The sequence below is a fragment of the Mus pahari genome, chromosome 2 (assembly GCF_900095145.1).
Source record: "Mus pahari chromosome 2, PAHARI_EIJ_v1.1, whole genome shotgun sequence".
NCBI classification, from domain to species: Eukaryota; Metazoa; Chordata; class Mammalia; order Rodentia; family Muridae; genus Mus; species Mus pahari.
The window spans coordinates 90,069,131-90,082,429 of record NC_034591.1 but is presented as its reverse complement, the minus strand read 5'-3'; the positions used below and the strand labels follow the sequence as shown (position 1 = coordinate 90,082,429).

Below are 13,299 nucleotides of genomic sequence, written 5' to 3'. Positions count from 1 at the left end.
ACAGACAGACAGACACACACACACACACACACACACACACACACACACAGAGAGAGAGAGAGGGGAACAATGCAGAAAGGATGCAATGCATAGGCAGGTAGTTTTTCTTCTAAAGTCAGAGTTCCGTGGGTGGCCCATCTTTCCTCCAGCATGGAATTTTCCTAGAGGAACCCTGATGCCAACATCCTCATTACACTACCTTTGCTTAATTACGTTCCCCCTTCTAGATGGAAACTCTGGTACAAAGGGTCTGAGCCCATGTTTTTGCCACCTTCCATAGGGATTTGGCTCTCAGAGGGCTGCAAGGACTGATGGCGGTTATTCTGATGGAGCAGGGCAGTATTTCTGAGAGCCCTACTGGGCACTAGGATACAGCCACGAGCATCTGTTCTGGAAACGTGTGTTTTGTTTGCACAAAATGGCATTAGCAGTGGAATGGCCTGTCAGGAGAGTCAGCTGGAGCCACAGAGGTGGGTACCCTGGGGAGGGGCCTCCACTTGGTGTCAGGGCCACAGTCCCAGACCTGGAGGATTTAGTGTGTGTGAAAATGAAGCCATCATCAGTTCAATTTCAGTTCCCAGTTTTGGAAAACTTGAGGGTGCATTTTCCATGGACAGACCACCTAGAGCCTTTATTCTGCCTCTGTCAGAGCAAAGCCAAGCAGGGAAAAATGGGCTCTTAAGTCAGCTGATGCTACATGGAAGGCCCTGCATGGTGCAGGATTCCTTGGATACGCTGGCTTTGCTTTGTGGCTTTTAGGACTAATATTTCAAAAAAAAAATTTTTTTTTCTCTCTCTCTCTCTTTGCTTACAATCATTTCCATCAATGTGTGCTGATGGAAGTTTTTGACTTTGTCGTGCATGGTGGTGGGACAGCTTTTGAGCTACTGGGATGTTAATTTTTCCACTAAGGAAGTTATCTACTATTTCCTTATTCACACAGACACAAAAAGTAAATCCAAATAAGTGGGTTTCCCCCCAACTCATATTGAAATAAAGAATACTTAAAGTGTGTCACCTTTCAGCAGTATTCAAGACTGGTCAACAAAAAAGGGCAGCTCCCTATCTCTGTAGGAAACTGGGACTCTCACAACCAGGAACAAGACTGTGGTCTCCCAACGTCCCATCATTCAAACGGTGCCTCTCCCGGAAGAGGAAAGATCCTCCCTGGCTGTGGGGAGCTGAGCCAAAGTTCAGTATGGGGATCGAGCACGAGAGGAGGTGGGGAGACCTGAATGTGGGGAACGCTTTGCAGAGTTTGAAGTTGCATCAGCCTGAGATGGATGAGGTCAGGAGACCACTAAAAGTGGCTCTGGGATAAATCTAAAAACTACAAAGTAGATATAGGAATGAGTCGTATTGTCCAAAGACAACACTGGGACATCTGATCTGCTCATGAATGGCTAGACTGCCTGTACCTTCCAGACAAAGCCATAGCAGGCTCCTGTTCACAGGAACTGGTCCACGAGTCAGGAAGTCAGCCGGACGCTTTCTCCATCCTTGTCAGCCTCGCTGTGATAAATAACACCACATCAGCAGAGCAGGGAGTTCAGCAGGCAAGCCAAGGTTCCGATCCTTCTGACCTCCCCATTTCACAGAACACAGTGTTCTCCAGTGGAGGACAAGTGACATGCGCTGGCCATGGGCAGAAGTGGGGAAGGAAAAGCCACTGATAAGAGACTGTATCTAACAAAACATCTTCCGTGCCAGTCCAAACTCCTGTAGGTTTTTGGTCTTTAATTTTGCTTATTGGAGTGTGTGTGTGTGTGTGTGTGTGTGTGTGTGTGTGTGTGGTGTGGTGTGTGCATGTGCACATGTGTATGTAAAATATAAGGTATGGACTGTGCCTCCTCCAAATGTGTTGAGATAATCTCCAACGTGATGGTGATAGTGTTGGAGGGGGGTCAGAAGGTGTTTGAGGAAGCAATATTTGAATAGTTGAAGTAATATTGTCCTGGTTTCATTTCCGCTGCTGTAATAAAATACCCTGACCAAAAGCAACCCAGCAAGGAAAGGGGAAGTTAGGAGGGCTTCTTGCTCTTCCAGAGACTGAAGTTCCATTTCCAGGACCAATGTTGAACCTTGCACAACCATCTGTGACTCCTGCTCCAGGGAATCCAACGCTGTCTTCTGGTCGCTATGAGCGCCCCAACTCATGTTCACTTACAGCTGCCCCCAAACCATAAATAAAAAATAAAATAAAAAGGAAATCCCCCCACAGATATACCCAAAGGCCAATCCCTTGTAGACTGACTCACTGAGCTGCTCAGTCCAGGTGATTCTATGTTTGTCAAGTTGACGAAGCTAAGCTCCTCACCATCTAAGAAGTAGAAAGTCGGCTACCTCCTTGCCTTTAGATCTGAGCAAAATGGGCTCCTTTTGATTGTAAGCCTCCTTGTCCAAGATACGCCAAATAGACTAGGAGAGTGCATGCATATAGATTATTGAGCATCACACTTGAGGAGCAGAAACACCTTTTATGCACCAATACTCTAAAGAGACAACTGGCTGCTTTAAAATGGCCAAGTCTGTACTACATACCTACCATCAAGCTTTACTGAATAAAAAAGAATGTTCCCCATAAAGACAGGAGTGTGATACAGCTGGACTATATGTTCTGGTTTCTACATCTACTTTAAGGAGCTCATTACAACTGCCTGGAATAGGAAGCAGCTTCCAGCCCAAGACTATTTGTCCTGGCTTTATTTCTGTTGCTGTGACAAAATGTCCCGGCCACCCCAGGTCAGACAATCCATTCCAGGGAAGTCAAAGCCTGCAAGAAGTGTTAGGCTCTAAAAAGCAGGGTGCACAACCTGTTTTGCAAACGTAAGCAACAATGTTTCCCAAAACGTATGGCTGTGCATCCAGCTATGAAATGGGTCCCTTCAGCTATTGATGATTTCTTCTAATATATTACTTATATTGCTAGGACAATTATGAATTTAAAAAAAAGGTCTGTGTATTGCTTACTTAGCATAAAAGGCCCCCTGAGCTAAGATTCTAGGCTTGAGCTCTTCATCATGTACCTATCGTAGAACACCCACTGTCTGTCTTTAAATTCCACCAAAGATATCAAGTCAAATACATATGCCCTAGGGCTGGTATTTAGCTCAGATGGTAGGGTGTGTGGCAAACATTCAAGAAGCCCTAGTTTTGATCTCCCAAACCTCATAAACCAGGCTTTAATCCTAGCATTTGGGAGGAGGATGCAGGAGGCTCAAAAGTTTAAGATGATCCTTAGCTACATAGCCCACATCCTGAAGGACCCTGATAAGCAAGGCATTATTAGGGGCGCCTTACAGGGAAGAGGGAGTCGGCAAACAGTGCATGGCTGGTTATAGATGAACACCGGCGTTCTCAGTTCCTTACAGCTAACAATTTCTTCCCACTCCCAATGGTCAGCTCCAAAAAAATACCTTGCTGTTTGTCTGCACACGCTGGCACAGCAGTGCACACATGTGGATGTCAGAGGACAACTTGGACAAGTTTATTCTGCCCTGAGAATTAAACTCAGGTCCTCAGGCTTGGGGCCGCTCTCCTTGACTCACTGAGCCATCCTGCTGGCCCTGATAGGATCTTCTGATGGGAGGAACTGTCACTGTGGAGCTACATTTCCGTTGGCCTACGGCTGTTACTCAGCCTTAACAGCCCCTCCCTGCACACAGCCACTCCAGCTGTCGTTCAGCTCATCACTGAGGATGCGCCCTTCTTCAGCGACTTAGTAGTTTAGATTGACCTGTCAGTAATGCCAACTTTTATTGGGACTGAATTTCTACAATGAGGCAAACACAGCCCAGATAACAGAACTAAGTCGCAGTATATTGCTCATTTGGGACATCCCAGTGTTTAGTGAACAGTAGCTCTCTCTTCAGACAGAATTCCATTTTCTGTGGTTTCAGTGCCCCTTGGATGGCTACGGTAAGAAAGTATTAATTCCAAGAAATGAATAATTCATCCATTTTAAGTAAGTTTGTATTTTATTACCACAATTGCTCTAGTTATTATTAATCTGTTAATCCTTTAAAAATTATTTGTATTTTATGTTGATTAGTGTTTTGTTTGCAAGTGTGTTAAGTGCACCATGTGCATGTAGTCCCCACGGAGGCTGAAGAGGGTAGAAGAGTCCCTGAAACTGGTGTTACAGATGTTGTGAGCCACTGTATAGATAGTGGGTATGCAACCCTGGTCCCCCTAAAGAGCAAGAAAGGCTTTTAACTGTTGAACCATCTCACCAGCCCCATCTAATTCTTCTGTTGTGACTGATTTTTTAAGTCGGCTTTTTGTAACTTTAATTAAAAAAAAACAACCCAAACTATTTTTAATGATGGTTCTTCAACGCTTTAACCTTCCTTGTAGCCCACCACCCACTAGAAGTAGTGGAAAAGAAAGTGGATACGGGGAAATGGACTCCACCATGATGACAACAGACTAAACCTCTGAATTGTAAGCCAGCCCCAGTTAGATAAGAGTTGCTGTGGTCATGGTGTCTCTTCACAGCAATGGAACAGTGAAGGCAATGACCTTAAGGAAGAGAGTTCATTTGACTTATGGTTTCAGAGGCCTGGAGTCTATAATGGTGGAGGCACAGCATGCTGGCAGGAGCTGGTCACACTTTTATCAACACACAGTTGGGGGTACAAGACTATAACCCATCAAGGCCACCTCCAGGGGTGCACTTCCCCCGGCAAGGCTGTACCTCTTAGAGGTTCCACAACCTCCCCACACAGGAACCCCACCTGGGGACCAAATGCTCAAATACACGAGCCTCTAGGACATTCCACATTTAAACAGCACACTTGGCGTCTCACCTTTAGGCAGAAGAAAATCTCCAAACTTGTCTTCCTTTATGTGATACCAAACATAATCCACTTGGAAACTTAATTAATTTATTTATAGACAGGGTTTCTTATATCCTGAGCTGGTCTTAACTTGTTATGCAGTTAAAGATGACCTTCAATTCCTGAACCCCTAGCCCAGTGGCTCTCAACCTTGTATCTCGATCCCTTTGGGGTCTGAACATTCCTTTCACAGAGGTTGGACATCAGATACCCTGCATTTCAGACATTTATATTATGACTCATAACAGTAGCAATAATTTTATGGTTGGGGGTCACTACAACATGAAGAACTGCATTAAAGGTCGCAGCATTAGGAAGATTGAGAACCACTGTTCTAGCCTTTACCTCAAGTGTGGGATCAGAGGCCTGTACCACTGTGCTAGCTTATGTTGGGGACTGAACTCAGGGCTTCATGTGTGCTAGGCAAGTACTCTCCTGACAGAGTGACATCTCCAGCTCCAAACATGCTTTGAAGAACAGTCACTAAAGGAACACTGGTAGTCTAGCTATCATGCTGGTAACTAAAGGAACATTGCATAGTCTAGCTATCACATTGGTACATGTTTCTTCTTTGCTCAGTAGACTGCAATTTCTTTCTTTCTCCCTTTCTTTCTTTCTTCTTTCTTTCTTTCTTTCTTTCTTTCTTTCTTTCTTTCTTTCTTTCTTTCTTTCTTTCTTTCTTTCTTTCTTTCTTTCCTTTCTTTCTTTCTTTCTCTTTCTTTATTTTTTTTCATAGAGTTTCTCTGTGTAACAGCTCTGGCTGTCCTGGAACTTGTTTAGTAGACCATGTTGTCCTAAAGAAATCACAGAGATCTGCCTGCCTCTGTCTCCTGAATGCTGGGATTAAAGGTGTGCACTACCATGTCTGGCTCAGCAATTTTTTGTTGTTGTTGTTTTTCGAGACAGGGTTTCTCTGTGTAGCCCTGGCTGTCCTGTAACTCACTTTGTAGACCAGGCTGGCCTCGAACTCAGAAATCCACCTGCCTCTGCCTTTCGAGTGCTGGGAGCAATTTCTTAATATCGGGAATTAGTAAAAACCTTATTCAGGCAATTCAAGTGAACTGTTAAGCCTGCACTTTCCCTGTAGAGAACATGGTCAAAACCATCTGTGCGTGTATGTTTAATGAGTGGCCCTCCTTTCTGGTTTCTCTGAGTCTTCCATTGAGTGTTGGCTGCAGGTCAGGGTTATCACATCATATGAGTCCATTGCTTCGTGAATATAAATTCATATCTGTATGCCATTACCTTGGATGGTGGAATAGGGGTTAATAAACAGTCAGAAAGTTGGACCATGATGTCTCACTCTCCAGATGAAGGAGTGCTTATGTGTGTTTATACCTCCTGAATGTATCTATGTTCATGCACACTCATGTGTACATGCACATACACATGTGCACGCACACACAGATCATACATTTGGATGATGGGAACTTCCCAAGGGAGAGGATATAAGACACAATCCTTAATTATGCTACAATGCTGGTCTAAAATGTTCTCTTGAGATAATACAAGGGCAAATTCTGTAATTCCTTTGATATCTAGTAAGGGACCAAAGGACTGAAATGTTGCTAAAGCAAAGGGTTTCTTGACTTTAACAATTGCTTTTTGTTGTAGTAACTCAAACCACTGGTGACCTAGATGTCATCATTCAGTAAGAGTAATCTAATCTGGGTCCAACCAATAATGAAGACATGTTCTCCCCCATGATCTATGGAAACAGACGTTGCTTTTTTATGTATAAACACTGAATTGCAAGAGGCCGAGCATAAGTGGCATGATTTTATAAGGTCTGGCTGAGCTTTGTCCAAAACCATGAGTCACCCATACTTATCGCCATCCCTAAAGCATCCCTATAGCCAGAACTAATTATACTTAATATAAGGATGGAGTATAGGTTCTGCAGGTAAAAACGAGTAAAACTCACCCAATGTTCTCCTAGAAGCACATGAATAGACAGACCACATCTAGCCCGCCCAAGTGGCTCAAACACCAGCAATTAGCAGTGTGCCTTCTCGGTGATGGTGACTGGTGTGACTGGAAGTCAACCTTAGAGAAGGCCTGTTTCCACACAAACAGGTATGGGGGTGCAGTCAGGGATGCTGAGGTGTTAGAGGCTGAGGAGATGGCTCATCAGTGAAGTTCTTATCACATAAGCATGAGAACTTGCGCTAGAGACAGTGAGGTGGTTTGCATGGGACAATCGCCATAGTCTCGGGCATTTGAATACCTGGTCCCAGGTAGGTGGTGCGGTCTGGGTAGGTTTAGGAGGAAGTGCATTACTGCGGGTGGGCTTAGTTCTGTTTCCTGCTTGCAGTTCTGATATGAACCCTCAGCTGCTGCTCCAGCTGCTATGCCTACCTCCTGTTGCTTCTGCTCCACCAGGACCAACTCTTACCCCAGATGAACTCTTTCTTCTGTAAGTTGTCTTTGTCACGGTGTTTGAAATGTAATTAAATCAGGTAGACAGATCCCAGGAGCTCATTGGCCTGCCAGCCTGACCTCCTTGGCAAGTCTCAAAAATGTTTTCATTTTTGGATAGCAAACGAGGAACACTACTTGAGGCCGGCTTCTGATCTCCACATATACCTGCATGTACACACAGGTATGCACACACATGCGCATTCATGCCCAGAGCTGATTGAAATGTTCTTGAAGAAGCTTTCACACCGTCTCCTATTGGCTTGTGGTATTTATCTATCTATGGCATTGGTTTACTGTCTATGAGGAAGTAAAAATGGGAGGGGGCAGACACAATACAGATGCAGATGGGACATTGAAGAGGAAGCTGGCAGCAGGACCAGGCCAGAAAGTTGATGGGACAAGCGTTAATATGGACTGGGGACAGGATTCCCTGGGGCTGCAGGGCAGTGGAGTGACCTGAGGGAGGCACTGGAGGGCATGGGCAGGGAGGGACTACAGAGCAAAGGCACAGCACAGCGGATGGATGGGAAACAGCTGCATACACCTTCTGACACCAGGGATCAGGCTACTGAAGGGACAAGCTAGAGCCTGGCAGAGAGGCATATGGTAACTGCTGTGGTGCAGTCCCTAGGGTCTTATATTTGAATGCTTGGTCCCCCACTAGTGCAATGGCTTGGGAAGGATTAGAAGGTGTGGCCTTGGTGGAGGGGGTGTGGCTTGGGGGTGAGCTCTGAGGTTTCGAAAGTCCCCATTCCCAGTTAGCTCTTTCTGCCCTGTGCTTGTGAAGTATGGGCTCTCAGCGACTGCCCCAGCCTCCTGCGGCCATGCTCCCTGTAATGGTCACAGACCCACGCCCTGGAACCCAAGCCTCAGATTAAATGCTTTCTTTTAATAAGTTGCCCTGCTCATGGAATTGTTCACAGTGTTGAAAGTTAAGGGACCCATCACCTCTCCAGAGGAGCCCCATGACTTAGATCACACAGCTAGGAGTCAGGCACCCTAAGTGACCCTCACGATAGAGCGAGCATCCAGGGCGAGGTTTCCACTTAGCAGAGAATGAAGAGATTTTCCTAAAATGAATGAATGAAGGAACACTCAAAGTCACTAAATCACAGGGGCTCCTCAAAAGCTTTTATTCTTTCCTTTCTTTTTCTTTCTCCTCTTCCATGGCTCTGGATAACAAAGGCTTTGTCATAATTTCTATGAACAATCTCAGACAAACAACAGAGTGCCTTAAATAACACTTCGGTGCTTTGGAAGGGCAGAATGAACACACACACACACACACACACACACACACACACACACACACACACCTCCAGAAGTTTAAAAGTGCCCTGACAGTGTAGGAAGTGTGGCTTCTTCCATCCTGGGGCAACATCACGGTGCTCAGCTGACAGTGGCTCACCAACCAGCAGCCTCGGGGACAGCTGCTCTGCCTGAGTCCTGGGAGCCAGCTGGCAGATGGACTAGCAGAAAGGGGTTACGAGCTTGTGTAGCAGCTGCCAGAGGTGATGAGTAAGCCCTTCATCCTGGAGGCAGGAAGTTTCTCTGCCATCAGTTCTACCAAACAGAGCAGCAGAACCCAGAATCAGGCATTGCAGCCATCATCCAAGGGCCAGAAGCCCCTCCCACCTTAACACCTGGGCAGAGTACATGTGTACAGTTTCTGCAAATGAAATGACTTCTTTAAAATACAATAAACCATACGATTCTCTTTGAAAAGTCCTTCCAATCCCATTCTTAAAACTAACTTAGAAAATTGTGCAAAACCCAACACTGACTTCAAATAAATAGGGCAAACAGGTGCGCAGAGCTTAACTTTTCTTGTTCTGTTGCTCTTTCTTTTCCTTGTTTTTTAAATGGAGTTTGAAAGCACTAGCTGCACATCGGAGCTGCTGCAGGGTAAACTCCCTGTGGAGGCTGCTCACTGGGGCTCTCAGCTGCGTTGGTTTGCAGTGTTCCGGGTTCTCAGTGGATACCCCCGCTGAGGTCCTCCACCACGCCCTCTTTGATCAGCTTCAGGAGGAACTTGGTCTCTGTGGTCACATTGTGCATGACTTGCCAGTGCATGGCGCCCATGCACTGACTGTCGAAGTAGTGCAGAGGGGCCCTGGGCTGACTGAGGTCGTATCCAAAGCCTGCCAGGCTGACCTCATCACACAGATGGGTAGCCAGGACAACGGCAATGACACCGATCGTGGGGATGTTCTGGGAGGAATAAACACAGACCAGTTTACACATTAAAACATTAATATTTCAATTATTTTTAACTCATTTCATTTTTGAGATATATATATATATATATATATATATATATATATATATATATATATATATATATATATATAAAACTTGTATCTATACAAGTTGTCTCTGTATAGCCCTTCCTGGCTCTCCTAGAACTCACTCTGTAGACTAGACTGGCCTCAAACTCACAGAGGTCCATCTGCCTCTGCATCCTGGGTGCTGGTTTAAGGTGTGCAGCATTGCCTGGCGTCTCTTTTTATATTTTTAATATGAGAGTGTGAGAGAGAGTGTGTGTGTGTGTGTGTGTGTGTGTGTGTGTGCACATGTGCATGCACACATATGCACTTGGACACACATGTCACTGTGCATGTCTGGAGGTCAGAGGACAACTTCCAAGAGCTTTCTCTTCTTTCACCATGTGGGTCTGAGATTGAACTTGTATGTTATGTCACATTCATCCCTGTATTTTTTTTTTTTAAGATAAAGGTCTTGCCATGTGCCCCAAGCTGGCTTCTGCCCCATGATCTCCTGCTTCAGCCTCTGGAGTGCAGGATTACAGGCATATGCCGCTCTGCCTGGTTATATTTACTCCTTTCAAAATAGATTCAACTAACGTTTGCCTAGCAGGTTCAAGGCTCATCCCACTTGTCCCATCTGCACGGCATCATGGCACGCCTCCTAGGACCTGGCACAAAGCTTTCTGGATCTTCAGTCAAGTTTTGGGTAAAAACAGCATCATAAGACAAGTGCAGAGAGCCTGCGGTTGACAGCCCTCCCTGACGGTTATCACTGGTCCAGATGTAGGCTATATTCTGTATCTAAGATGCATGGACCTAGAAATATTTCCCGCATTTCTGGAGTGCTTGTGCACACATGGAGGACATCTTGGGAAAAGGACTCCTCCACACTGATGCTCTCTTGTGTTTCACACATGCCTTATACATATACATTTTATAAAGTATTTTTAATGTATCTACGTTTTGATTATGATCTATCACATGAGGCCAAGTACGGAATTTCCCACTTAGGATATCACGTTGGCTGTCAAACAGTTTTTGATTTTCAGATTCAGGATGTTCAATGTGAATTTGGTTTTGGATAGCCTTTAATGTGCTGATACTTCTCTCATTTTAGTGGAGACAGTGGCTTCCATAAATATTTCTTTTCTGTAAACTAGAGCAAGGGCTCCCCCAGAGTTCAGAGATGCTGATGGGATTAAGGAGGCTTCCAGGAGCTCCGTTCATTCTAAACTGCCTCCTGACCCATGGGCATCCACGTCTCAAAGCCAGCCTCGCTGGTTAAAAGGGGTTGTCACAGCCAGCATGCCAGTTCATGGACAGAGGGAAGAATGCCAAGGACGCCTCCATGCTGTGGCTGTGCAGCCTCCTGTTTTGTATCCTCCAACATGCAGCCTGGAGCTCAAGTGATAGGCAGGGTCCACAACCAGTGCCTGTGCAATCAAGTGTGTGTGAAATCAACGTTCATAGAGGCAATGCATGAAGAGAGATCAGAAAGGACTGCTGGGGCTACCAATATGGCTTAGTCAGGAAAGGTGCCTGCTGCCAAGTCTGATGATCTGAGTTCAAGCCTCAGGACCAACAAGGTAGAAGGAGAGAACTGACTCCTACAAGTTGTCCTCTGACTTACACACACACACACACCTACGCACATACACATACAGACGAACACGCAAATTAATAAATGTAATTTTTAAAAGAGGACTAGAACCCTCCCAAATTGTGTTATCGGTACCAAAAAGACCTAAGTCCACATCTCCTCACAGCCCACAAAACTTCTCCACTTGATGGAAGGCTGATGTGAGATTTTTCGTGAGCAGACCGAGGCTGGCTTTGAACTTGTTATGAAGCAGAGGATAACCTTAAACTTTTGATCCTCCTACTTCTACCTCCTGGGTGCTAGGTGTGCAAACACTGCCTGGCTTGTGTGGTTCTGGGAATGGAACCCAGGCATTGGTGAATGTGGGCAAACACTCCGTCAACTGAGCTACATCCCTAGCACTGTAAGAAGAAAACCATCTTTTAGTGGTAACTATCTAGGCTCTGCTTCATTCAGCATTCTGCTACTACGCCATGGTGAGCATCCATAACTGCCTGCAGTAGAGAGTCCTCTCATTTGTTTTTTTGTTGTTTTTTAAAGATTTTATTAATTTTATGTAAGTACACTGTAGATATCTTCAGACACTCCAGAAGAGGGCATCAGATCTTGTTACGGATGGTTGTGAGCCACCATGTGGTTGCTGGGATTCAAACTCAGGACCTTCGGAAGATCAGTCAATGCTCTTAACCACTGAGCCATCTCTTCAGCCCTGTTTTCTTTTTTGGGGGGGGGGGTTGGTTTTTGGTTTTTGGAGACAGGGTTTCTCTGTGTAGCCTTGGCTGTCCTGGAACTCACTTTGTAGACCAGGCTGTCCTCGAACTCAGAAATCTGCCTGCCTCTGCCTCCCAAGGGCTGGGATTAAAGGCGTGCGCCACTACACCCGGCTCTCATTTGTTTTATAATCAAGGCTTCAGAGTAACATTGCTGGGTAAAAGGAATCCATTCTTTCTGAGGCAAGGTTTCACCATGTAACTGATTCTAAGCCTGCCTTAACTTCCCCAGTACTGGGCTAGTGGGGATGCTGAAACACCAGCCAAGATAATTCTTATTTTATAATTGTAAAGGATTTTATCTTTATTATTTGTGTGTGTGCATGTGAATATATGCTCTGCCTCTCTCTGCCTCTCTCTGTCTCTCCCTCTCATGTGTGTGTGTGTGTGTGTGTGTGTGTGTGTGTCTGTCTGTCTGTCTGTCTGTATGTATGTACACCCAAGGAGGGTATTAGATGTCCTGTAACTGGAGTTACAGACAGTTGGGAGCTGGGAACTGGACTAAGGTCCTCTGAAAGAATACAGGCTGTAACTGCTGAGCCATCTCTCTGTCCGTGACCATCCTTAAGTTAATGCATACTTCTAATACAGGAAAAGGGACACTTCATTCTACTACATTACTGCCAGACAAAGATCTTTAAATTTTGCCAGTCAGGTGTGGTGGTGGCTGCCAGTGACCTCAGTACCTGGAGGCAGAGGCAGGAGAACAAAGGGAGTTTTAAGGCCAGCCTAGTCTACATAGTGAGTTCTTGGCCAGCCAGTGTCACTTAGTGAGATCATAAAAACAAAACAAAATACAACAAAGAAAATGGGGTTAAAAAAAAAGCCACCGTGGTTCTAACTGCCTTTTATTCAATTTCTGAGGACTAAGTATTTTATCATACATTATTTATTTATTTTATTTTCTTCTTTTGTCAAATGTTCTTAATTTTTGTCTCTATTAATTTTTTTTTTTATTATCTGGATGAGTGTTTTGCCTTCATGTACGCAAGTGTATTATATGCATACTCTCAGAATCCAGAAGAGGGCACTGGATCCCCTGAAACTGGAGTTACAAACATTATGAACTGATATGTGGGTGCTGGGAACAGAACTCAGGTTCTCTGGAAGTACAGCCAGTGCTCTTAACTGTCATATTTATTTATTTATTTATTTATGCTCTTTTGTTTGTTCGGTTTAGCTCTAGGAAGAATTCTTTGTATCTTGAGCATTATGATTCGGTCATGCATGTGCTAAATCTTGTTTAAGAAAGATTTCTTATACTTCATTCCTCCTTAGAATAAGGAACAAAATACCCATGAAAGGATATAGGTACAGAGACAAAATTTAGAGCTAAGATGAAAGGATAGACTATCCAGAGACTACCCCATCCGGGAACCCATCCCATCATCAGCCACCAAACC

The 13,299-nt window shown here is 44.9% G+C and overlaps 1 protein-coding gene across 2 annotated transcripts in view; it reads right to left on the bottom strand.

Annotated features, from left to right (window-relative positions):
* Positions 1-8,365: 8,365 nt before the first annotated feature.
* St3gal5 (ST3 beta-galactoside alpha-2,3-sialyltransferase 5) overlaps positions 8,366-13,299 on the bottom strand; it is a 53,548-nt gene continuing 48,614 nt past the window's right edge. Inside the window, exon 7 of one of the 2 annotated variants that reach the window (XM_021190328.2) lies at positions 8,366-9,470. In XM_021190328.2, the coding sequence (XP_021045987.1) occupies positions 9,231-9,470 (240 nt within the window). In that variant the 3' untranslated portion in view covers positions 8,366-9,230. The remainder of the gene's footprint in view (positions 9,471-13,299) is intronic. The other variant, XM_021190327.2, reaches the window with a different exon arrangement.